A 26,093-nucleotide genomic window follows, 5' to 3' on the forward strand; every position below is an offset into this window, starting at 1 on the left:
TTAAAGGTAGAATACTCCCTATTCAATACTGTATATTTGAAACTGTAATGAGATCATCTCCTTAGGTGATGTGATTTAGTCAAGAATGGTTGTTTAACTGGATTAGGGGACGACATGTCTCCACCCATTTGAGTGGGTCTTGATTGGTTTATTGGAGTCCTATAAAAGAGGAAACATTTTGGAGATTCAGAGAGAGCAGAGAATGCTGCAGCACCACGAAACAGAGAGTCCACCAACCAGTGACCGTTGGAGATGAAGAAAGAAGACGCCTCCTGGGGAGCTTCATGAAATAGGAAGCCAGGAGAGAAAGCTAGCAGATGATGCCGTGTTCACCATGTGCCCTTCCAGCTGAGAGAGAAGCCCTGACTGTGTTCGCCATGTGCCTTCTCACTTGAGAGAGAAACCCTGAACTTCATCGGCCTTCTTGAACCAAGGTATCTTTACCTGAATGCCTTTGATTGGACATTTCTATAGACTTGTTGTAATTGGGACATTTTCTTGGCCTTAGAACTGTAAACTAGCAACTCATTAAATTCCCCTTTTTAAAAGCCATTCCGTTTCTGGTATATTGCCTTTCGGCAGCTATCAAACTAGAACAGCATGCGGTGGATTACTCAATACAGTGATTTGTTTCAGGGCAGGTATGGGTGCAGGTTGGGGATGTTACACTTGTGCTTGTGAACATGGGTGCCTACTGGCCAGGGAGGATGTAGCTGTGCAGGTGCACCAGTCTGGGGGGATGTAACCCTGGTGTGTGCTGGTCTAAGGCAGGGGGCTCTTTGTGCACATGCACAGAGCTGTGACAGCAGGTTGGCGTTATGCCTTTGTGGATCGGGGGCAGATGTGATCTGGCTGTGCAGATCGGCCCTTTCTCAGAGCTGTGAAGTGAGGCTGAGGGCTGTGCGCATGCCCGGTTCTAGGACAGCTGTACTGTGCAGTTCCCAGGGCTGAATGACGTGACTGAAGGCCCATGCACATGTCTGGGCCAGGGAGTGCCGTAAACGCTGAGCTCAGGAAGGGCAGGGTGAGGCTATGCAACACTATGGGTGGGAGGGTGGTAGGGGGGCCTAGGTATGGAGGTTAGTGCCTACAACCTTTATGTGCTGGTAACAACCTGCAGGAAGAGGGAGGTAGTGCTCAGAATGGGTGCAGGAGAGGTGGACTGGGCTGCACTTGGGGTGGGGGTGGGGGGCAGGTACGTGCACTGGGGGCTGTTGGGGTGGGGGTACCTGGAACATAAGGAATAGGAACAGGTTACAAGTTTAGCGTTCTTAAAACAAAGAAGTCAGATAAACACAAGCCAACTGTCAAGCTTCTAGTGTGTAATAAATAATAATGTAATTTGGGTAAATGCCCTACTTTCTCAAGTTGCTTTGATGTCATGATTCAGCTATACATACTGAAAAAACATATGACAAATCAAGAGAAAATTATACATGAGAAAAATCATGTGCACTTTTCTTTTTCCCTACTGTGATGCTTTATACATGTCATAGAATGGCTGTGGAGAAGCAAGGTTTGTAACTGTAACAACCAAGGAGAGTCTGCAATGCTGGATTAAAGAGCAGCTTGTCTACACCTCCAGGTGTCCAGTGAGCAGCAAGAGCGGCTCTCAGGCTACTACAACTCTGTCTACTTCCACCAGAGATCCTAACTGGGCTATGGATTGTTCTTGGAAGAATATAATTGATTTTAACATCAGGTGAAACTTTAATCTTATTTATGACTTCAGAGTTATTTCATAGTATATTCTTAACTGAGAATAAGTCTATCACTATTACTTTAAAATATTTTGTTGTTTCTTTTTCAGATTTTGAGATATATTCATCATATATTCCATCCAAATTATACAATCAATATCTCACAATACCACCACTTGGTTGTACAATCATCATCATGCTCATTTTCAGACCATTTTCATAACTCCAAAAAGAACATTATCAAATAGACATGGAAAAAGAAAACCCAAAGCACCCCATATCCCTTATCTACCCCTACTATTGACCCCTAGTATTGGTGTGGCACACCACTTACTGTAGATGAAAGAATTTTAAGATATTACTGTTCACCACGGCCCACAGTGTGCATTAGGTATTCCCCACATGCCACTCCATTATTAACTCTTTGCATCGGTGCTCCTTGAGGCTTTATGTCCTCCTTGCAGCACAACCCCTTTCCTGCTGCACAGGAGCTGTGGACTAACTGGCTGAATGTGCCCCACACAAATGCACTCTCTCTCCAGCAGTAACAGCCCTGTCCTATACTGCCCGTGCTACCTTGGTGCTTCCTAACACCACCTCTCTCCCCTTTGGAATGAACTCGTTAATCACTGAGTCCACCTGCCTTCCCAGGACCTCACAGACAGTGACATTCGCACCAGGGTGGACTCAGACCCAGGGTTGCTGTCCCCTCCTCTGTACTGCTCTCTATGAGGGACTCACCTGCACTCATGTCAGCCCCTAAACAACTTTTCTACTTTTACTTATTTTTCCTATCACTGATGGAAAACACATGTGACCAAAGTAGGCAACGAGCCTAAATGTACCATACTGAAATATTGTCCATGGCTCACCCTCAGGGATGGGGCCAAAAAGCACAGCTCAGCCTGCGGTCCACCACTGGCCTCTCCCCACCCTCAACCCATCTTAACTACAGAGGCACCTGGGTCTGCTACAAACCCATACTTGCCCAGCGATGCACTGTGGCCTGTCCACTGGACTGCTCTGCCCACTCTGCCCGCTGGACACCTCTGGAGCCCAGAACCTGCGGCTTTGTAGGTGACAGGCCCCGAGACCACACCCTGCCTGCCGAGGAGGAAGCAACACACATAGGACTGAATATACCATGGCCTATTCCTCTGGCCTGGGAAACATGGAGGTGAAGGAAAGAAGCACACACAACTTCAAACCAACGTCACTTATTTAGGCTCCTCCAGTCAATATTTACTAAGCATACCCTGTGTTAGGGAGGTATGTTAGGTCCATGAGGCAAGCAAACAGAACTAGACTTCACACTCTCCAAATGGCAAGTAAGAGGAGAGAGATACCTTCTGCTCACTACAACGCAAGGCTCCCTCTGAGGGTCTTGCTGGACAGACACAATTCACTACCATGAGGTACAACCAATAGGTCCAACAACTATTAGCATGAAGGTGCCACCTCACTGAAATGATGAACTTCAAATACTATCTGTTAAGGCATTTCCTTAATCCTTGTTGGACTTAATGAAATGAATGATTTCTAAGAAAAAGAATAATATTTTTTTTAAAACTCTCCTCCCACCACCAAAACAAATTATATAACATGCAGAACATAAGAAGTTTATTGTATATGCTTTTTTGGATAAATTAAACACAAACCTAAAGCAACAAGAAGAAAAGACATAGGAAAGTGAGATAATTTTAAACTTAGTTATATAAATTCATGCAAAAGGCTGAAACAAAAGATTCCAATGAAATTCACAGGTAATTTTTGTTAAGAACTCTCAGTTGGTTGCCTTTTATCTGTTTTACAGAAAAGAAAAAAAATATTTTGCAAATAAGGACAACCACAATTGCTTTTGCCATTTCCAACACCCAAAGAAAAATACGTCCTATGAGTAAAAGCACTCAAATAGCCACTCAAAGGCTTAATAAAACTAGCCACCCAAAGGCTTCCCACTATCAGAACTGAAGTAAAACAATCAAAGAATTTCAGGCCCGTGTCTCCCTAGAGACCTGCAATAGGATACTAAGTTCATTAGTTGGCACAAAAGCAGAGCTTAAAGACAAGGAACCTTCCAGGCTTTGGACAGACAACCAGCCTGTGATATCACAGGGAGCTGGCATCACTGAAGCATGCTGCTCCCAGACTCTTCACGAGAACCTAACCCTGCCTCCCAGCCCAGGCCTCACAGCAACAACCTCACACCTACAGGTCTGTGAGGCCCACCCAGCATCCCACCTCTTGGCATTATTATCCTCCCTGGCCACCTACCCTTGCAGAAATCACCCTGTCCAACTCCCCACCATTCTCCTTCCAACCCTTTGGTGGCCTCTGAAACCTACATCCTACAGTAGACCAATTCTCCATCATTACCACTGGACAGAATGTTCAGACCATCATTTCTTTTCCGTAACAAATACATTACTAGTTAAACTATTTCCCTTAAATCTCCCACTCATTCCTAACTACTTGTTCTTCAAGTACGATGAACCCTAGCCTAGCACCTTCACCTCTCCACTATCTCCTTGTCTACCAGCCCCACCCATCTTCACATCCTCACTAGTCCTCCAGGACCCTAAAAACCCAACGGCTCTTTCCCCCAATCCCTTGTAAATCCACACTCTCGAACATTCAACTTACTTGGTCCCCTCTCATAAAATGCAGAAGACCACAAAAAGAAAAATAAAAGAACTTGCACAGCAACTCTCAAAGCCAGAGCTAGTAGTCTGGAGCATACCCTAAAAAAACACTTCGCGTTACGTACAAACACCAATGGAGTAGACCAAAGACACTCGCGGAATTGCCGTTCGACACACAGCACTCGACATCCTTCCAGGTGAACACACAGGACATGCTGCCGTGGTCCATGCACATCTGCACTGAGTCCCGCCGTACCAACGGGCCCCTAAACAACGCACTTCAGGGAACAACTGGACTGCTCCTAAGTCCACACTGCCAGAAGCAATGCTGTAACGAATAACTTAGTAAAATTATTCCCTTATTCTATATTGTCGGGAGTGGAATAACCATTTGTGGGAGTGGTACTCAGCCACACAGATTCTGAAAAACATCCTCAGATGACTCTGGGACCTTGGTGGAAAAAAAATTCCTACTCTGAGCCATTAAGGAAGAAAACCACAGGGCTTTGCTTTTCCAGTGCTTTGTTTTTTATCTTTACCAATTTTAGTAAATATAGTCCTATTAAGATGTAGGCTGACTATGAAACCTTAATCACTGAAGAAAAAATTTAAAAGTAAATTAAATATGCATAAACAGTACCAAGTGCTGGTTATATTATGCCATTTCTTCTAGACTATCAGTCCTTCAATATGTTCCTTTTTTTAAGAAACCACTATTCTCAGAGAAAGCCATGAATAAATTTCAGTTTAGTAGACCACTTCAGAAACAAACCACAAATGTCCTTCAAACCTAACATTCCTTCTATGATAAGAGGAAAAAAAACTTTATTTTGCTACAATGCTTGGGGAAAAAACATTAGAGTTTTACACTAGCTTTCATATATTGCAAATAATAACAGAATACAAACCTTCTACAATGACAGAAGGTAGACAAAACATATATATAATCCATAACATATACATCATAAATCTGATTTACAGGACTAGACAAATGCATTAAAGAAAAGCAAATTACATTAAGATTAGTATGACTAAGACATCAAATTTAAACTTAAAGGATCAATCATTACAGCCCTGAGATGTTATAAAACATGATAACCAAAACCTGGGGCACTTCAAAAGAGAGATATCCAACTTCATTTAAATTTTAGTTCCTGAATTCAAAGAAAAATCATTTAGAGTATAAAGACCACAGAAAATATAATCTTTCTATAAATATGCACATAGAGAGCATTTTTGGTGAAATGCAATTGCTAAAGTGCAATAATACACACAACTCTCAAGTCAAGGGAAAACAACTAGAGCATCACTCAGGCCAGTTACTGCTGAGATGCCACGGCCACCTGTCTATGTGTCTGGCCTGCGACTGCAGAAGGCATGGAGGTGGAGGGTGTGAATGAGGGTGTGGGTTCCACCATTACTGCAAACCAGCAAAGTTCCTAACTTACCCTAGACTCCAGTTTCTGCATCTGTAAAACTGACAAATGGGGAATGGAGAGGGATGTTGGAAAAACTACCTTTAAGTTCCCGGACAGTTCTAAAAGCCCTGAAAAAGGAATGCTCATTTGGCACTGTATATCCCACAGTGCTTCCTTAATGATTAGAGATTAAATTACTTGGCACAGCTTAAAAGCAAGTGTTTTTAATGCATTCTGACACTTTTTAAAAATAACAGACTTGGCACAGAGCTTGCAGTTTTAAGAAACTAGACTGAACTGGGGCATAGCATTTCACAATTCAGTCAAATAACCAAGACTATTCTATATTTGAAACCTCTCTATCATATTTTCATCAAAATCACCCCAAAAGTTTACAGGAAAGTCTTTTCTAAGACCTCAAGGAGCTCAGTCTGAGAGAAGAGACAAACACAAATGCAAGTAACAATGAACTTAGTAAGATTTATGATTATTTTACATTTCACAACATGATGCCACCTCTTCAAATCATGTGCCAGGTATCTCACTTGGCCTAATCCAAAAGAAACTTCAGAATCCACTAATGCAGTCACAGGGACAGGTTTCTATGCAGCCAACAAGTACAATCTATCCCATTTTAACCCTGGGAAAATTCTGGAGACTGGGGACTCCAGCTTAACTCAATGGAAGATACACAAAATGAACAAGTCAAAAAGCCTGTGTTTAAGTCCCCTTCGGGGAATGGTAAGAAAGGGGGAAAATTCAACTTCCCCAAGTTGAATTCTTGAAATTCTCACAAGCAGCAGGACGACCAAAGCAATAGGCTGAGCCCCCAATCTTGGGGGTTGTTCATATGAAACTTAATCCCGCAAAGGATAGGCTAAGCTTACTTACAATTAGGCCTAAGAATCACCCCCAAGAGAACCTCTTTTGTTGCTCAGATGTGGCCTCTCCAGCCAACAAGACAAGCAAACTCACTGCCCTCCCCCCTCTCTACGTGGGACATGACTCCCAGGGGTCTGGACCTTCCTGGCAACGTGGGACAGAAATCCTAGAATGAACTGAGACTCAGCATCAAGGGATTGAGAAGACCTTCTCGACCAAAAGGGGGAAGAGTGAAATGAGACAGAATAAAGCATCAATGGCTGAGAGATTTCAAACAGAGTCAAGAGGTTATTCTTACACATTAAATAGGTATCATCACCTTGTTAGTCAAGATATAATGGAGAGGCTGGAGGGAACTGCCTGAAAATGTAGAGCTGTGTTCCAGTTGCCATGTTTCTTGAAGATGATTGTACAATGATACAGCTTTTGCAGTGTGACTGTGTGATTGTGAAAACCTTGTGTCTGATGCTCCTTTTATCTACCTTATCAACAGATGAGTAAAATATATGGAATAAAAATTAATAGGGGGAACAAATGTTAAATTTAGACTGAAATGCTAGTGATCATTGAAAGGGTAATGGGTATGGTATGTATGAAATTTTTTCTGTTGTCTTTCTATTTCTTTTTCTGAATTAATGCAAACGTTCTAATAAATGATCATGATGATGAATATGCAACTATGTGATGATATTGTGACTTACTGATTATATATGTAGAACAGAATAATCATAAGTTAAAAACGTTTGCATTTGTTGCTATTTTTTTTAAGTAAAAAATTAATAAAAAAGGAAAAAGAGAAAAAAAGAAGCCTGTGTTTAAATTGATTTACGGCAACCTGACACAAACTAGTAATGTGGTGATAATTCTCAAGCATGAAGGGATAATTCTTGGGCCACTGAACACATTTTTAATCTAAACGACTCTCACAAATCTTTCTGCCTGTCTGGACCAACAAACCCACTGTAAACCTAGAGGCTGTGGGGGAGATTAAACCTACAAAAGTGAGACCGGTCTCTTGTTTTGTTTTAGGAGCCACCAAAGAAGGACAAAGATGTTAAAGTATTCCAATCTATTGTGGGAGTTCTTGAGCGTTTTCTATGCTTGAAAACACTAAATACCTAAGAATTATAGTTCCTGGAAAGCTTAATCATGCATACAATCATCCGACACTAGTATCTGGGGGTGAGGGGGGGGTGTGGATCGTTCACGACCTTTTCAATTCCTTGTGTTGTGGGATTTTTCCATTTCTTCTAGAGTCAGTTCTGACAATTATATTATTCTAGAAAAGATCTACTTCATAGACATTTTCAAAGTATTAGCATTAAAGTTGCCAAACATTCTCAATTTTTATCTTGTTGGTATATATACTTATGGAATCTTACTAGTATTACATATATTTTCTCACTCTTTATTTACTAGTAACATGCCAAGTTTTTTATTTTATTGGTCATTCAAAGAATAAAAAAGTTTTTAAAAATTACTTACCAAGTTCACTAGAATTTTGTCTTGTACCTTAAATTCTTTTATATTTATTAATTCCTTTCTGACACATGGTTAGTTTTCTTTTTGCATTAAATATTTCAGTTATTTTTCATTGTTGTTCTTAGTAAGAAATACCTAAAGGTCTTCATTTTCTTCTGAGGAGAGCTTTGGCCCATCCAGTCTGTTTACGTAATGCTCTTTCTTTTCCGTATAATTAAATTTTGGATAGCTATTTTCTGTTGATTTGTTTCCATTGAACTGTAATCAGAAGTTGTGCCCTGTATGATGTCTATTTTTGAAAATTTATTGAAATGTTTCTGTACTCTGCAGCACGTAATCAATTTCATATTTGAAAGGACGTACATTTGAGGGTGAGGATCCACGTCCACAAAGCTCTGCCCATCCATCGTCCATCTACACGGGCCCTTCCCACTCTGCACACCCACAGACTGGGCTGGCCTGGCCTGCCCCGCACTGAGGCTCTGCTCTGCCCGTCCATCATCCATCTACACAGGCCCTTCCCGCTCTGCATACCCACAGACTGGGCTGGCCTGGCCTGCCTTGTGCTGAGGCTCTGCTCTGCCCGTCCATCGTCCATCTACACGGGCCCTTCCCGCTCTGCCCACCTACAAACTGGGCTGGCCTGGCCTGCCACGCGCTGAGGCTCTGCTCTGCTTGCGAACATGGGTACCTGTCCTTCTCCTAAAAGCTTTTGCTTTATCCATTTCTGACACTCTGAGACACGCAAAGGGTCATGACTGTGGACATCTTCCTGGTAGATGTCACCTCTATCAACTTAAATTATCCCACTCTATCTGAATTAATGCTTCTTTTTTACTTGGAATTACATTTTTCTTGATTTTAATTTCGTCCTGCTCATAGGCTAGATTATCATGCCTAGAAATATGATGAAATATAGAAAGTACAATAAAAACGTAAATTCACTTACAGAATGTAAGTCATTACTCATTACTGAAGAATCCAGTAAACATTTCTTCATAGTTAGTTAACAAAATCACTAATTTGACTTGGTGACAATACTAAGTCTCAAAGTAACTTAGAAGCAGGTATGTTTTTCTTTTCTTTTTTCAATCCAAAGATTAAAGCAGCCCAAATAACAGCTTATCACATACCACATGGGAATTTTACGATGAAAATAACAAAGTGCACTATGTGTCTCACACAAAATCAACAGTCATCGCTGATAGTTCTACTGAGGCAGACATTTTTTGTCAATGTGAAGTTACATAATAATGTCATTTACACAACATTTCTCTCTCAGCCAAGAACACAATATGAGCCCTAGTTTAGCAAAAGCCAGGAATTTTGGAACATACTGGTCTGGCCCATAAAGCGAACTGATAGCAAAGACCTCCTTAGTGTCACACCTGAAACTAATGAATTACATACACCATAATATTTACATCTCCTCCCAAAGGTATCCAATGGAAAACTGCTCGATGACTTAAGTGAGAGCAAGACTCCATCTTACCCAAGTCGGTTATGAGGATCGGCTCCTGCAGAGGGATGTCGGGCACCGGCGCACTCGTTTTGCCCACACGGACCTTGGCAGGCTTGCGCTGGTGCCTCAGCTTCCTCAGCTCCGTGTGTTTAAAGTGAGAAGCGATGTGGGTCTTCCTGTGGCCTGAGGTCCGGAATTTTTTGTCGCAGTGAGGACAAGCAAAGGGTCTAACTCCTAATATAAATAAAAGTACGATTTAAAATTATTCCAAGGAAGGGTACATGTTAATTGTAGTTTGAATATTCAATTTATCATTCCAAGCTTACAAATATCATGGATATTATAAGTCAGTTCTTTTCCCTTGTTTGCATATACTCCATACTACAGACAGTAAGAGCATTTTAAGCAAAAAAAGAACATTTATCATTCTTAGGATAGAGCCTTAAATCGTGAAATATAGATACTGAAGCCACAAATAATCCTTAAAAATGCTAAGGCAGCATATATTTCAGTGCTGTTAACTGCAGTCACAAGGCTGTGCTGGTCAATTCTTCTAACCTGATTAAGAAAAATCAAAAAATGATTGACAGGAAAATAACTTTCAAAGCCTCCTTTTACTGACATTTTTCCTGTCAAAAATTCAAGACTATGCTTTGCTAAATAAAAGAAAAGTATATCACCAAGTATCGGTATAATCCAGGATAAATGTTAGCTAAGGAATAAGGAAATTGAAACAGAAGATCAATGCAATAAGTATTTTTCCCAGTTTGCCTCTTTAATCGTATTCTTTTTTTCAAATTGAAATGTATCTAAAATGTTTATGCAATTTCCTTCTTTCTCTTTAAGCTTATTATATAAAGACTTTCCTCACCCTAAGAGCAATAAAACATTTACCAACATTTTCTTTAAAAAAAATAAATAAATAAAAATTTTTAAAAATTTCTAAGAGAACAAAGAAGTTGCTGGAATTAGCAGCTGGAGGAGGAGCAAGGTGTTTACTGATTTAGCCAGAAAAAGCATGCCCCAGCCATTTTCTTTCTTTGCCTTTTTGTGCTTTCTCCTGGAAGCACAATGTTAAAATTTTAAATGAAAGCAAAGAGCAACACACTGTAGTGCTGGGGAAAAAAGAGAACTCTCAAATATGCAAAATGGCTATATCCAGTTTTCACTTAGGAGCTGGGAATGGTAGTGTTTTGCTTCTTGAGGTCGCTAGGGCTTTAAATAGCACTCAGCATAATTTCCATCACTTAGCATCCAATGCAATAAATGGTAGCTGTTGATAAAAATGAAGTGATGATGATGAGAGAAATAATATCCTCTTAACCAACAACAACTGCTATAGCTGTTTTCTGAAAAATTTCATTCTTTTATAATTTTATTGGTAGATGAAAAATGCAGATTCCGAAGAAGAACATACAAAAAAATTTACTTATTTCAGCTTTTTCAAATACTCACTACAAATGATTCAGGGAAAACCCATCCACTATCCATAAATAAGTTTCTTTAGGGGAATACACCAAGTTATTTAATTAATGAAAAAAATATTAAATGAAAACAATAAGGAAGCTTCTTCTAGCTTGCCCCTGTTAGAAGCACTACAAATATTTTAAAATAAATGGCCTTTATAATACTCAGACAAGAATAAACATTAATAATTTTGAACTATTATGTCTTTAATCAAAGATGGGTCAACTTCTATCTGAGGTAGTAACCCTCCTCTAACACGTGTGATTTAGAGATAAATAGTTCTTAAAACAAAACTTAGATTCAATAAATAAAATTAACTGCCTATCAACATTTTAAAAAGTCATAGAAATATGTTTAACAATGAAACATATTAACGTGCTGAAAAATATTCTTAAACCCTAAGCTTACTGAATAATAAGATCTGTGCATGGGCTTTAAATTTGTGTAATTAGCTTTAAATCAGTATTTTCTCCTTAATAAAAGATAATTACTATAAAAAAAAGATAGTACTATTTATTCTATAATGTTAGAATATTTCTTTTTGTTACTAAGTGAAACAAAAATTCAGTTCTCCAGACAGATAAATCTAAACATCTATTAATTTTAAAATACTGAAACCAAGTCTGAAAACATTAAGAAACCTGCAAGAGATCTGCCTAACTATCATTATCATCAGGGATGCTTTAAAAGTGCACGGAGAAATGAACAATGAAAGGGAGTGGTAAGGGGTGCAGGAAAAAAAAAAAGGTGGAACAAGGGTTAAAATCTCCTGAGTAGATGGAAAGACTAGTGGTCAATGAGAGGGAGGGGTATGGTATGCGTGAGCTTTTTCTTTTTCTTTCTTTTTCTGGAGTGATGCAAATGTTCTAAAATGATCACGGTGATGAATACACTACTATGTGATGATATTGTGAGTCTTTGATTGTACACCATACATGGAATGTTTGTATGTTAAGAATGTTCATGTCTGTATGTAGTTTTGGTTTGATAATACCAAAACCACATAGAGTTTTAAAAAAATACATAGAGAGTCTATGGTTTACCAGACTCCATCTCAAAATCAGAATCACCCAAGGACAGTTCGGGAACCACTACCCCAGTTAACACTCTGTTGCAATGGTGTTGTCTGCAATCTGTGGATTCTAACCCACAGGCATCAAGCACTGGGTCATAAATAAATGCAGATTACATACAGTAGTGCATCTAGATTATTTCTTACTTATTAAATTCTGCTATGATTAATAAACAGAAAGATTTAAGTGCTAGTAAATTCATACTAGCTTTTCATCCTTATATTATTTCTCAATTAACAGGTAATAAATGCAAAATTACTATCATGAGAGGAACTACAAAGAGTTCTTAAACTTAAAGGAGATCCTTATCCATGGAAAAGTTAGGAACAATTTTTCTACATATTTACCACACTGATGATCAAATTATAATTTCACATCTTTTCTGAGTCTTCTAATATTAGAGAAAGAAAAAAGTTTTATTCTTATTCCAGCATCAACACAAAGCTTTCCTCTCTAGCAGTGAAATGACTAATTTGCACAGGAAAATGGAATCCTGTCTTCCATGGCTGCATTTCACAAAGTATGTTTAGAGCTCTGGCCATTAAGGATATTGGGAAAGGCAGAGCTGAAGACCTTTAAGTGGGTTTCCCTACTGAAGGACTTAGCAGTGCCTTTACAGTATAGAGATGCACTAAGAATCGCTTTCAAGGTGAGAGGAGGGAGGAATACAGCGTGTTACACTTCACAGATGTGTCACACTTCAGAATTCTACGTCTATTATCGACCATCTTGACCTGGCACTCCACAAAACTCCTATAGAAAATGCTGCTCTGGCTTGTACACTTTCTCTTCACTCCACAAGAACAGAAAATAATGGGGATTCATCTTGGGGACCCTGGCCCAAGGTATGGCTGTCACCCTGATGGGTGTGTAGATGGAGAGGGGGACAGTTTACTTAATTGAAACCCTTCTCTAAATGAGACTTTAAATTAGAAATTATCTAGAAAGAAAGAGGTAAGAATCATTACCTCTACTCCCACTACTAGGTTTCAAAAATCAAAGTGTTATTTGCTCCAGAATGAATAAATATGAAAGAAAACTATTTACATCTAGTTATATCTTAGACATATGACATCAAATTAAACCTCCAAAACATGAAAATCAGGTTTTAATGGGAAGTCATTCTCAGCTAGTGCTTAAAGTAGAAAAACATTAAGTAGTAATGTATATACAACTTAAATTAGGATGGGAAATTAAGCATGCTTATTAGAAATAAATTTGCCCTGTTTTAATTAAAATTTGAAGAGACATATTAAAACAAGAACTTATCTGTTTGATTTGGACTACTGTAAAAGTTCTTAAGCAGTCAAATTAAATAATGATTAAGGGCTTAATATTATTTATCTAGCTATAACATGCATATAATAGTAATTTCTGTACTTAATATAAGGCATATTTTCAAGTAGAAATGATCATCAATTAATCAATAGTTTATGTACTCTATTAGATTCAATTACTTCACATAAATAAACGAGAAAGTTCAGTGAAGAGTACAGATCAATACAAATCAAGAAAACGATTACAGCTCCACATATAAGAAGTGAATGCAGCCTAGAAAAAAGAAATCATTATTTTCATGCTTAAAAGTCTTCAAAAAAATCTGGAGCCCAATGAGGAAAGGGGAGTTTCTGTTAAGAACATATGGGGGATTTCTTCTGGGAGTAATAAAAATGTTCTAAAAGTATGGTGTTGGTTATAAAACTGTAAACGGCATAATGCTTTGAAAGGATGGATTATAGGGGATGTGACTACTATGTCAATAAAGCTGTTTTAAAACAGTATGGATCCTGAATATGAAGGCTTTTTGCCTTGGTTGGATTGGGAAAATATCTGAACAGCAGGAAGGCCTCAGGGCCCAGCTTTGCCCCTCAAGGTCTTGGCCCAAACGAGCCTCCTGAAGTGTGCGCTCCACTTTCTCACTCCCACCCCAAGCTAAAGCCCACAGGTCACTTCAGACCACCTGCATGGCTCCTCCTTATAAAGTCTCCCTCCATCTAAACCTAAACCTGGTTTCCCCATAAGTATTCTCACTCTTATCCCCCAAATCTTATCTTCATTAATTAAAATTCACGATGCTCTGCTCGCTTAGACGTGGTGGTGCCCGGATGACCGCCTCTCCGGGGCACGGCGGGCAGCGGCGGCTTTGCTTGCAGCCCCCACGCAGCCCGCGCCCACCCAGGGCAGGCGTCGGATCACAGCTCTGCAGGCGCGGGCGCCTCACCTGTGTGCAGGCGGATGTGCACCTTGAGGCTCCCCGACGTGGAGAAGCTCTTGAGGCAGCACTGGCACTTGAACGCCTTGATGCCCGTGTGCGTCTTGATGTGCGCGGTCAGCGTGCTCTTCACGGCGAAGGCGCGGAAGCACTGTGGGCACTTGAAGGGCTTCTCGTGGGTGTGGATGCGGATGTGGCGCACCAGGTCGCTGGGCTTCTTGAACTCCTTGGCACAGTACGGGCACACGTGCCACCGCACCCCGTTCTCCTCGCGAATCGAGCCTGGAGAAACAGCAACACAGGACGTCCAGCGTGGCCGGGTGGAGGCACGCCAGGCTCAGGCCCCCCAGCACCCGCTCTCCGGGCAGGATGGCCCGGGCGCCCAAGCCACGGAGGGCCACAGGCCGTCCGCCTAAGAAACACGACCAAGGACGGAAAAGGTCAGCACGAATTTTCTCCCTGAAATGATGCCTTAATCTTGCAGAGAATCCTAAGTGTCATGAGATCAGAAACCATGGCCCATGAGAGAAGAGAGCTCCCAGGACAGTGCGTGATACGGATGGCCGGGGGACAGACAGAAGCAGTCCACCGGGAAGGCCAGGGACAGCAGGGACAGCCAGGATGCCACGGCTAACTGCACAGAAAGAGAAGGGGTGACATTTCAGTGCCCTTTGAACCTACCTCATAATACAAACAATGCAAATGCAAAAAATTAGGCAGCGATCCGCTCTTCTACTATAAAAAAGAATTTATAAATAACTGAGATACACAAATACTATATATGATGCTAATGAGTTCATGGTCAAAAGAAAGAGATTCTCTTTTCTAACTCTGAATACTATCATTCAACTGATAGTATGATTAAACCTGATTTATCAGGTTTAAAATAATTCCCAACAGAAGAAAATCACAAGTAGTCCTTACAAAAATAAGTAAAATGATTGCTAAACTACAAAAAATTTAAATAAACTTTGGCAGAATGACTTTTTATTTATAAATTTTGTTTAGATTTATTCATCTGAAATTAAATTGATACCCACAGGAGTTAAAGAGGTAATACAAAGTATCCATCCACATGAGATCAAAAAGATCCCACAGTCACATTAATGACATTCACCAGAAAATTTTAACTCTGTGTCCATAAGGCATCATTTTCTTTGAGAAAAATAAAATTCCTTGTTTCTTTCTCTTTGTTATCCATGAATACAGGAGATTTTCCATATATGCAAGTGAATCTGTAACAGTAAAAAATATTACTTTTACCTAATCTAATGTTCCACAAGACTAATTCACACAGAAAGGAGATTAGGTAAAAATATGAAAAATATCTTTTTAAAAACTGACAGAATAGAAACAAGGACAAAGAGCAGAACAATTTTTTTTTTTTAAAAAGGAAACAAGAGAAAGGACTTCAAAAATGTGAGAAAGTCATTTTAATGAGCTATTACTTATAGGAAGGAAGTCTAAAACTTAAGACTACTTAGAACTACCAGGCAAAAATTAATTCACAAACATGCAATAGTTACCTGAAAGTCATATTATGACAAGTCAAAAGGTGAAAGAGAACTGTATCTACTTAGCTAAAATTGTGAAACCATTTCCTCAAATCAGATTTTTTTTCAAACAAAATTGAAAATATATCTTTAGTTACAGGGGATGACATAATGTGAAACTGTCTTCAGGTTCTAATTATTCCTGGTAATATACCAGAACAGAGATAGCAAACTGGAAGCCTGTCTCCAAAGCTGTCTCCAAATCTGCTCAACGTATGTTCTGTTTGGCCTGCACAGTGTTACAAAAAGAAAACTGAATACAGATATCTGACTTCTTTTGACAAACTGAAAGATCCGGAACACAGACACATTTTCACATGGCAAATGTACCCTGGAGTTTGGCAAGAGCATTTCTCTTCAAATACATTTAATAAATTTAAGGAGAGAAATATATATAATCACCTATAAAATAAAAAGGCATTTGCTAAAATTCAACACATACTCTTAGCTTTTAAAAAAGTCTAAGGACAGGAAGAAGTGGGTAAGACACGGCAACCCAACGTTCAAATTAATACAAAAGTATTAAAAGCAAACCTATTAAGGTCAGGGAGAAAAGCCTACTACTACTGCTATTAATTAACAGTGTTATAGTGATACTGGCCAATGAAATTAGATAAAGTAACATACAGTATAAATTCGAAAGGAAAAGGTAAAACTATTATTTACAAATGATATGATTACACACCTAAAAAACCTAAGTGAAGTCAGAAAGATGACCGAGTTTTAATGTACAAAAACCAACATCCTTCCTACCTACAAACAATACCCCAGAAGAAAGTTTTACAATGCTACTAAAATTGCAAAATATAAAATAAATTGGCTCAGCAGGCAGAGTTTTTGCCTGCCATTCCGGAGACCTGAGTTCAACTTCTAGTGCCTGCCCCATGCAAAAATTTTTAAGAATGTATAAAATTTAAAGAGGATGAAAAATAGGATTTGAAAAGAAATGTGTGTGTTAATCTTTGGTACAAAGACTAAAAGTTATAAAGACTTCAGAGGTTTAATTTATCTCATATACAAATACTGATAGGTCTGTTTTTTAGAGCTAAAGTTTTTAGACCTTTAGAAAAGATTCTAGAGTTCACATTAAAAAATGTGAAAACAGTCAAGAATACTCTTTTTAAAAAGAAATGAAATGCAGACTAGAAGCCTTTCACACCAAAACAATGCTAATACGAGAATCTTCAGTCATTCCATCCGCCCCTCTGGACTTCTCCACTCTCACGCCCCATCAGGCAGGGCCTACACCCTCTGACAAGTAGGTACCTGCTTAAGATGATAGAGCCTCATCTCTGAGTACCCCTTAAGATTAAAGGACAGCTTTCTCCGCTGGCCCACCGCGCGGCGCCCACGCCCCGCAGCAGCCAACCCGCCGCCCTCCTTCTCCCCTCTCTTTCTCCGCCGGCCCGTCGCACGGCGCCCACGCTCCGCAGCAGCTGACCCGCTCACCCTCCTTCCCCCCTCTTACCCCTCCTGCTCTGGCGGCTCTCCAACCACCACGGTGCCCTCTTCCCCCGCCTTCACCGGCTCCTCCGCCACCAGCCTCGACAGCCTTGCCACCCTCACCTTTCCTCCTCCAGAACACCTACTGGGGGAGTGGAGACAATACAGAGCAGCTCCCGGAGCCATGACAGAGATCAAAGGGACAGCGTACCCCATCCTGGAACGGCTGACTGTCTGGGAGAACCAGCTCCGGTGAGAACACCGAGGGACGCGGGCTTTCCTCGGCGGGACGGCAAGCGGCCGGAGTCCCTCCCTTCCTCCTTCCCAGGCCAGCTGGCAGAATTGGGCAGGCAGTCCCCTTAGGCCGTGGCGGCTGGTGCCCCCACCACGCGAAACCCCCCGGACCAACTGAAAGAGTTGGGTCAGAAATCCCCAGACTGCGGAGAACGGTGACCAGGGGGTCCCTTCCAAACACGTGACTCCCCAGTCCGCCTGGGAACAGTGCACTCTTCCGGACTGCGACAGCTGGGGCCCTTCCGCCACGCTTGGCGCCCCGGGCCGTCTAGGAAATTTGGTCGGACACTATCACGTGCTGTGGCGGCCGGCGACCCTCCCCGCGTTCGGACCCCCGGGCCAGCTGGCACTCTTCCAAGATGCTTCGGCTGCCAAACCTCCCCTACAGCGAGAGTTTTCCAGAGTTAAAGGACCCACAGCAACCTTTACTGGTGGATCCCGTAGACAAACGTGTGCCACGAGCGCCACCTACTGGGCAGGATAAGAAAAACAGAACCCAGAGATTTCACAGAAAAATCTTACAACCTGTGGGGTCCAACACCCAGGGAAATCTGACTAAATGCCCAGACGCCAGCAGAAGATAACGGATCACGCTCAGAAAATTGAAAATATGGCCCAGTCAAAGGAACAAACCAATAGTTCAAATGAGATACAGGAGCTGAAACAACTAATGCTGAATATACGAACAGACATGGAAAACCTCTTCAAAAACGAAATCGATAAATTGAGGGAGGACATGAAGAAGACATGGGCTGAACATAAAGAAGAAATAGAAAAACTGAAAAAACAAATCACAGAGCTTATGGAAGTGAAGGATAAAGTAGAAAAGATGGAAAAAACAATGGATACCTACAATGATAGATTTAAAGAGAAAGAAGATAGAATTAGTGATTTGGAGGATGGAACATCTGAATTCCAAAAACAAACAGAAACTATCCAGAAAAGAATGGAAAAATTCGAACAGGGTATCAGGGAACTCAAGGACAATATGAACCGCACAAATATACGTGTTGTGGGTGTCCCAGAAGGAGAAGAGAAGGGAAAAGGAGGAGAAAAACTAATGGAAGAAATTATCACTGAAAATTTCCCAACTCTTATGAAAGACCTAAAATTACAGATCAAAGAAGTGCAGCGCACCCCAAAGAGATTAGACCCAAATAGGCGTTCCCCAAGACACTTATTAGTTAGAATGTCAGAGGTCAAAGAGAAAGAGAGGATCTTGAAAGCAGCGAGAGAGAAGCAATCCACCACATACAAGGGAAACCCAATAAGACTATGTGTAGATTTCTCAGCAGAAACCATGGAAGCTAGAAGACAGTGGGATGATATATTTAAGTTACTAAAAGAGAAAAACTGCCAACCAAGACTCCTATATCCAGCAAAATTGTCCTGCAAAAATGAGGGAGAAATTAAAACATTTATAGACAAAAAGTCACTGAGAGAATTTGTGACCAAGAGACCAGCTCTGCAAGAAATACTAAAGGGAGCACTAGAGTCAGATACAAAAAGACAGAAGAGAGAGATATGGAGAAGAGTGTAGAAAGAAGGAAAGTCAGATATGATATATATAATACAAAAGACAAAATGGTAGAGGAAAATATTATCCAAACAGTAATAACTCTAAATGTTAATGGACTGACTTCCCCAATCAAAAGACATAGACTGGCAGAATGGATTAAAAATCAGGATCCTTCTATATGCTATCTACAGGAAACGCATCTTAGAACCAAAGATAAATATAGGTTGAAAGTGAGAGGTTGGGAAAAGATATTTCATGCAAATAACAACCAGAAAAGAGCAGGAGTGGCTATACTAATATCCAACAAATTAGACTTCAAATGTAAAACAGTTAAAAGAGACAAAGAAGGACACTATATACTAATAAAAGGAACAATTAAACAAGAAGACATAACAATCATAAATATTTATGCACCGAACCAGAATGCCCCAAAATACGTGAGGAATACACTGCAAACACCGAAAAGGGAAATAGACACATCTATCATAATAGTTGGAGACTTCAATGCCCCACTCTCATCAATGGACAGAACATCTAGACAGAGGATCAATAAAGAAATAGAGAATCTGAATATTACTATAAATGAGCTAGACTTAATAGACATTTATAGGACATTACATCCCACAAGAGCAGGATACACCTTTTTTACAAGTGCTCATGGATCATTCTCAAAGATAGACCATATGCTGGGTCACAAAGCAAGTCTTCACAAATTTAAAAAGATTGAAATCATACACAACACTTTCTCAGATCATAAAGGAATGAAGTTGGAAATCAATAATAGGCGGAGTGCCAGAAAATTCATAAATACATGGAGGCTCAACAACACACTCTTAAACAACAAGTGGGTCAAAGAAGAAATTGCAAGAGAAATTAGTAAATACCTAGAGGCGAATGAAAATGAAAACACAACATATCAAAACTTATGTGACTCAGCAAAGGCAGTGCTAAGAGGGAAATTTATTGCCCTAAATGCCTTTATCAGAAAAGAAGAAAAGGCAAAAATGCAGGAATTAACTGTTCACTTGGAAGAACTGGAGAAAGAACAGCAAACTAATCCCAAAGCAAGCAAAAGGAAAGAAATAACAAAGATCAGAGCAGAAATAAATGAAATTGAAAACATGAAAATAATAGAGAAAATCAGTAAGACCAGAAGTTGGTTCTATGAGAAAATCAATAAGATTGATGGGCCCTTATCAAGATTGACAAAAAGAAGAAGAGAGAGGATGCAAATAAATAAGATCAGAAATGGAAGAGGAGACATAACTACTGACCTCACAGAAATAAAGGAGGTAATAACAGGATACTATGAACAACTTTACGCTAATAAATACAACAATTTAGATGAAATGGATGGGTTCCTGGAAAGACATGAACAACCAACTTTGACTCAAGAAGAAATAGATGACCTCAACAAACCAATCACAAGTAAAGAGATTGAATTAGTCATTCAAAAGCTCCCTAAAAAGAAAAGTCCAGGACCAGAAGGCTTCACATGTGAATTCTATCAAACATTCCAGAAGGAATTAGTACCAACTCTCCTCAAACTCCTCAAAATAATCGAAGCGGAGGGAAAACTACCTAATTCATTCTATGAAGCCAACATCACCCTCATACCAAAACCAGGCAAAGATATTACAAAAAAAGAAAACTACAGACCAATCTCTCTAATGAATATAGATGCAAAAATCCTCAATAAAATTCTAGCAAATCGTATCCAACAACACATTAAAAGAATTATACATCATGACCAAGTAGGATTCATCCCAGGTATGCAAGGATGGTTCAACATAAGAAAATCAATTAATGTAATACACCACATCAACAAATCAAAGCAGAAAAATCACATGATCATCTCAATTGATGCAGAGAAGCCATTTGACAAGATTCAACATCCTTTCCTGCTGAAAACACTTCAAAAGATAGGAATACAAGGGAACTTCCTTAAAATGATAAGAGGGAATATATGAAAAACCCACAGCTAATATCATTCTCAATGGGGAAAAATTGAAAACTTTCCCCCTAAGATCAGGAACAAGACAAGGATGTCCACTATCACCACTATTATTCAAAATTGTGTTAGAAGTTCTAGCCAAAGCAATTAGACAAGAAAAAGAAATACAAGGCATCAAAATTGGAAAGGAAGAAGTAAAACTATCACTGTTTGCAGACGATATGATACTATATGTCGAAAATCCGGAAAAATCCACAACAAAACTACTAGAGCTAATAAATGAGTACAGCAAAGTAGCAGGCTACAAGATCAACATTCAAAAATCTGTAGCTTTTCTATACACTAGTAATGAACAAGCTGAGGCGGAAATCAAGAAACGAATCCCATTTACAATCGCAACTAAAAGAATAAAATACCTAGGAATAAATTCAACCAAAGAGACAAAAAACCTATATAAAGAAAACTACAAAAAACTGCTAAAAGAAATCACAGAAGACCTAAATAGATGGAAGGGCATACCGTGTTCATGGATTGGAAGACTAAATATAATTAAGATGTCAATCCTACCTAAACTGATATACAGATTCAATGCAATACCAATCAAAATCCCTACAACTTATTTTTCAGAATTAGAAAAACCAATAAGCAAATTTATCTGGAAGGGCAGGATGCCCCGAATTGCTAAAAACATCTTGAGGAAAAAAAACGAAGCTGGAGGTCTCGCGATGCCAGACTTTAAGGCATATTATGAAGCCACAGTGGTCAAAACAGCATGGTATTGGCATAAAGATAGATATATCAACCAATGGAATCGAATAGAGGGCTCAGATATAGACCCTCTCATCTATGGACATTTGATCTTTGATAAGGCAGTCAAGCCAACTCACCTGGGACAGAACAGTCTCTTCAATAAATGGTGCCTAGAGAACTGGATATCCATATGTAAAAGAATGAAAGAAGACCCACATCTCACACCTTATACAAAAGTTAACTCAAAATGGATCAAAGATCTAAACATTAGGTCTAAGAATATAAAACAGTTAGAGGAAAATATAGGGAGATATCTTATGAATCTTACAACTGGAGTGGTTTTATGGACCTTAAACCTAAAGCAAGAGCACTGAAGAAAGAAAGAAATAAATGGGAGCTCCTCAAAATTAAACACTTTTGTGCATCAAAGAACTTCATCAAGAAAGTAGAAAGACAGCCTACACAATGGGAGACAATATTTGGAAATGACATATCAGATAAAGGTCTAATATCCAGAATATATAAAGAGATTGTTCAACTCTACAACAAAAAGACAGCCAACCCAATTACAAAATGGGAAAAAGACTTGAACAGACACCTACCAGAAGAGGAAATACGGATGGCCAAGAGGCACATGAAGAAATGCTCAATGTCCCTGGCCATTAGAGAAATGCAAATCAAAACCACAATGAGATATCATCTCACACCCACCAGAATGGCCATTATCAACAAAACAGAAAATGACAAGTGCTGGAGAGGATGCGGAGAAAGAGGCATACTTATCCACTGTTGGTGGGAATGTCAAATGGTGCAACCACTGTGGAAGGCAGTTTGGCGGTTCCTCAAAAAGCTGAATATAGAATTGCCATACGACCCAGCAATACCATTGCTAGGTATCTACTCAAAGGACTTAAGGGCAAAGACACAAACGGACATTTGCACACCAATGTTTACAGCAGCGTTATTTACAATTGCAAAGAGATGGAAATAGCCAAAATGTCCATCAACAGAAGAATGGCTAAATAAACTGTGGTATATACGTACGATGGAATATTATGCAGCTTTAAGACAAGATAAACTTATGAACCATGTAATAACATGGATGGACCTAGAGAATATTATGCTGAGTGAGTCCAGCCAAAAACTAAAGGACAAATACTGTATGGTCCCACTGATGTGAACGGACATTCGAGAATAAACTTGAAATATGTCATTGGTAACAGAGTCCAGCAGGAGTTAGAAACAGGGTAAGATAATGGGTAATTGGAGCGGAAGGGATACAGACTGTGCAACAGGACTAGATACAAAAACTCAAAAATGGACAGCACAATAATACCTAATTGTAAAGTAATCATGTTAAAACACTGATGAAGCTGCATCTGAGCTAGAGGGTTTTTTTGTTATTGTTTTTTACTATCATTACTACTTTTATTTCTTTTCTCTATATTAACATTTTATATCTTTTTCTGTTGTGTTGCTAGTTCCTCTAAACCCATGCAAATGTACTAAGAAACGATGATCATGCATCTATGTGATGATGTTAAGAATTACTGAGTGCATATGTAGAACGGTATGATTTCTAAATGTTGTGGTAATTTCTTTTTTTATTTTTATTTTTTTTCTTTTTTTCTTTCTTTCCGTTAATAAAAAAATAAAAAATAAAAATAAATAAATAAAAAATAAAAAAAGATTAAAGGACAATCCTAGAGGTTATTCTTACACATTAGATAGATATCCCTCTTTAATTTATGGTGTATTGGAGTGGCTAGAGGGAAATATCTGAACTGTGTTCCCGTAGCCTTAATTCTTGAAGCCGACTATATAACTATAGAGCTTTTATAACGTGACTGTGTGATTGTGAAAACCTTGTGTCTGATGCTCCTTTTATCTAGGGTATGGACAAATGAGTAAAGAAAATAAGGATAAAAACTAAATAATAGGGAAGATGGAGGTAAAAAAATGGGTAGATTGAATTACTAGTTAGTGGTCAATGAGATGGTAAAAGGTACGGGAAGTATGAATTTTTTCTCTTTTCTGCTCATTTCTTTTTCTGGAGTGATGCACAAGCTTCAGAACTCACCACGACAATGGACACACACTGTGTGATGATATGTGGGCCACTGACTGCACACCATGCATGGACTGTATGTGTGAGAAGACTTCTCAACAAAAATATTAAAAAAAAAAAAAAAAAGATTAAGGGGCAAGAACTCTCTGAGAGGAGACTTGAAGTAGGCTAGAAGGGAGAGAGGGGAGAGAGGAAAAAAAACTTGAAGGACAGTTACTCAAGGTCAGGAAATGCCCAGTGGTTACCCACGTTACAGGAAACACCCTGAAGCAGCCAACCCACGTGGAGCCCAGCACACCCAACCTGACCGTGCTACCTGGGGACGGGTGTGGAGCCACCCGACCCACCCAAACACACTACCTCCCACCAGACACTGCCCTGGAGGGGGGGGGGGGGCAGGAGAAAGAGCCCTGAGCAAGGAATGGGGAAGGGGGGTAAGGAAAGCTCATCTTTAAAAGCAAATGGCCCCACACTGCCTACTGACTCTGCCTTCCTCATCTGTCTTTGCAAGAGTGCCCGCATGTCCTCACACGTGTACTTAATAAATGTTCTGCCACTTACTCTAAAAAAAAAGTAACGAGAAAACTAGTTATTAAAGTACATATAAAGCTGAAAGAGCCTGGCACCAGAACACGTGAATAAAAAGGCAGATTAATAGAGTAGAATAGAGTCCAGAAAAGACCCAAATACATTAGAGAATGTAATGTATGGTAAAGGTGGCTTTGTATTTTAATAGAGAAAATATGACATTAAATAAATGATGTGTGGATAACTAGGTGGCCACTGAGGGAAAAAATAAAATGGAATCAAAGACTAGTTGAAAATATGAAAGTATGACAGTGCTAGATAAAAGGAAGAGGTCGTTGTTTCCATAAGCTCAGTGTTGAAATAAGTATAACACAAACCCAAGTCATAAAACATTAACAAATTTGGCTACATAAAAACAAAACATTTCTCCCCAGTTAAAAAAATGTTAACTCAAAAGGCAAACAAATTAGAAAAAAGTATGCCAAAAATAGAGCTGACAAGATAGTATTATCCTTAATATATCATATCTGATAAAAACCAAGACTAAGTCCAACGTACCATTTTGGGAAAAAGCTTCCCAGCCAACACGAGTCCCAGACGTTTGGAGATGAAGGAAGAAAATGCCCCCAGGGAAACTGTTTGAAATGAAAAGCCAAAGACCCCAGCAGACCCCAGTCATGAGCCCTCCCAGCTGACAGAGATGTTCTGGATCCACTGGTCCTTCTTGAGACAAGTTATCTCTCCCTAGGTTGCCTTAGTTTGGACATTTTATAGCCTGAGAACTATAAACATGTAACTTAATAAATTCCCTTTTTAAAAGCTGTTCCATTTCTAGTATGTTGCACGCTGGCAGCTTAACAAACCAGAACAGTTACCATTTCATATCCACTAGTGTGACTACTACTTTAAAAACAGAAAAGTGCAAGTATTGGAGAGTACATGGAAAAACAGGAACACTCATTCATTGGTGGTGGGAATGTAAAATGGCTCTGCTGCTGTGGAAGGCAGTCTGACAGTCTCAGAAAGTTAACTGCAGAATCACCATACGACCCAACAATCCCACTTCTAGGTATAAAGCAGAAACTCAACAGGTATTTGCAAACCGATATTCACAGCAGCATTATTCACAAGTGCCTATCACCAATGAATTAACAAAATGTGGTATATACACACAATGGAATATCATTCAGCCGTACGTAAAAAGGAATGATGTTCTGACACATGCAACAACATGGATGAACCCTGAACAAATTATGCTGACTGAAATAAGCCAGACCCAAAAGGACAAACACTGTATGAGCTCACTAATAGGAAATAATTAGAATATGAAAAGCCACAGAGTCAGAATTGAGACTATAGGTTGCCAAGGGACAGGGTAGGTGGAAAAAATGGGGAGTTAAAGCTTAAAATATACAAGGGCCTATGTGGCACATGGAAAAGTTTTGGTAATGGATGGTGGCAATGGTAAAACAGCACCGTGAATGTAATTAATGGTCCTGAATCATATATTTGAATGTAGCTAAAATGTGAAATTTTAGGTTGCACATATGTCACTAGAAAAAAAAAATTCATGGAATTGCTGTCTCTATTGCTCTATTAGTTCTGTTAGCTGCCAGAACGTGATATATGAAAACAGAATGGCTTTT

The 26,093-nt window shown here is 39.5% G+C and overlaps 1 protein-coding gene across 9 annotated transcripts in view; it reads right to left on the reverse strand.

Annotated features, from left to right (window-relative positions):
• The window catches only part of ZNF236 (zinc finger protein 236), a 190,625-nt gene that overhangs the window by 101,988 nt on the left and 62,544 nt on the right, over positions 1-26,093 (reverse strand). For all 9 annotated transcript variants that reach the window (XM_077135205.1, XM_077135204.1, XM_077135198.1 and 6 more), the window contains 2 exons: positions 14,348-14,620; positions 9,617-9,820 (listed from right to left, as the gene is read on the reverse strand). In XM_077135205.1, the coding sequence (XP_076991320.1) occupies positions 9,617-9,820; positions 14,348-14,620 (477 nt within the window). The remainder of the gene's footprint in view (positions 1-9,616; positions 9,821-14,347; positions 14,621-26,093) is intronic.

This window comes from Tamandua tetradactyla, chromosome 18 (genome assembly GCF_023851605.1).
Source record: "Tamandua tetradactyla isolate mTamTet1 chromosome 18, mTamTet1.pri, whole genome shotgun sequence".
NCBI classification, from domain to species: domain Eukaryota; kingdom Metazoa; phylum Chordata; class Mammalia; order Pilosa; family Myrmecophagidae; genus Tamandua; species Tamandua tetradactyla.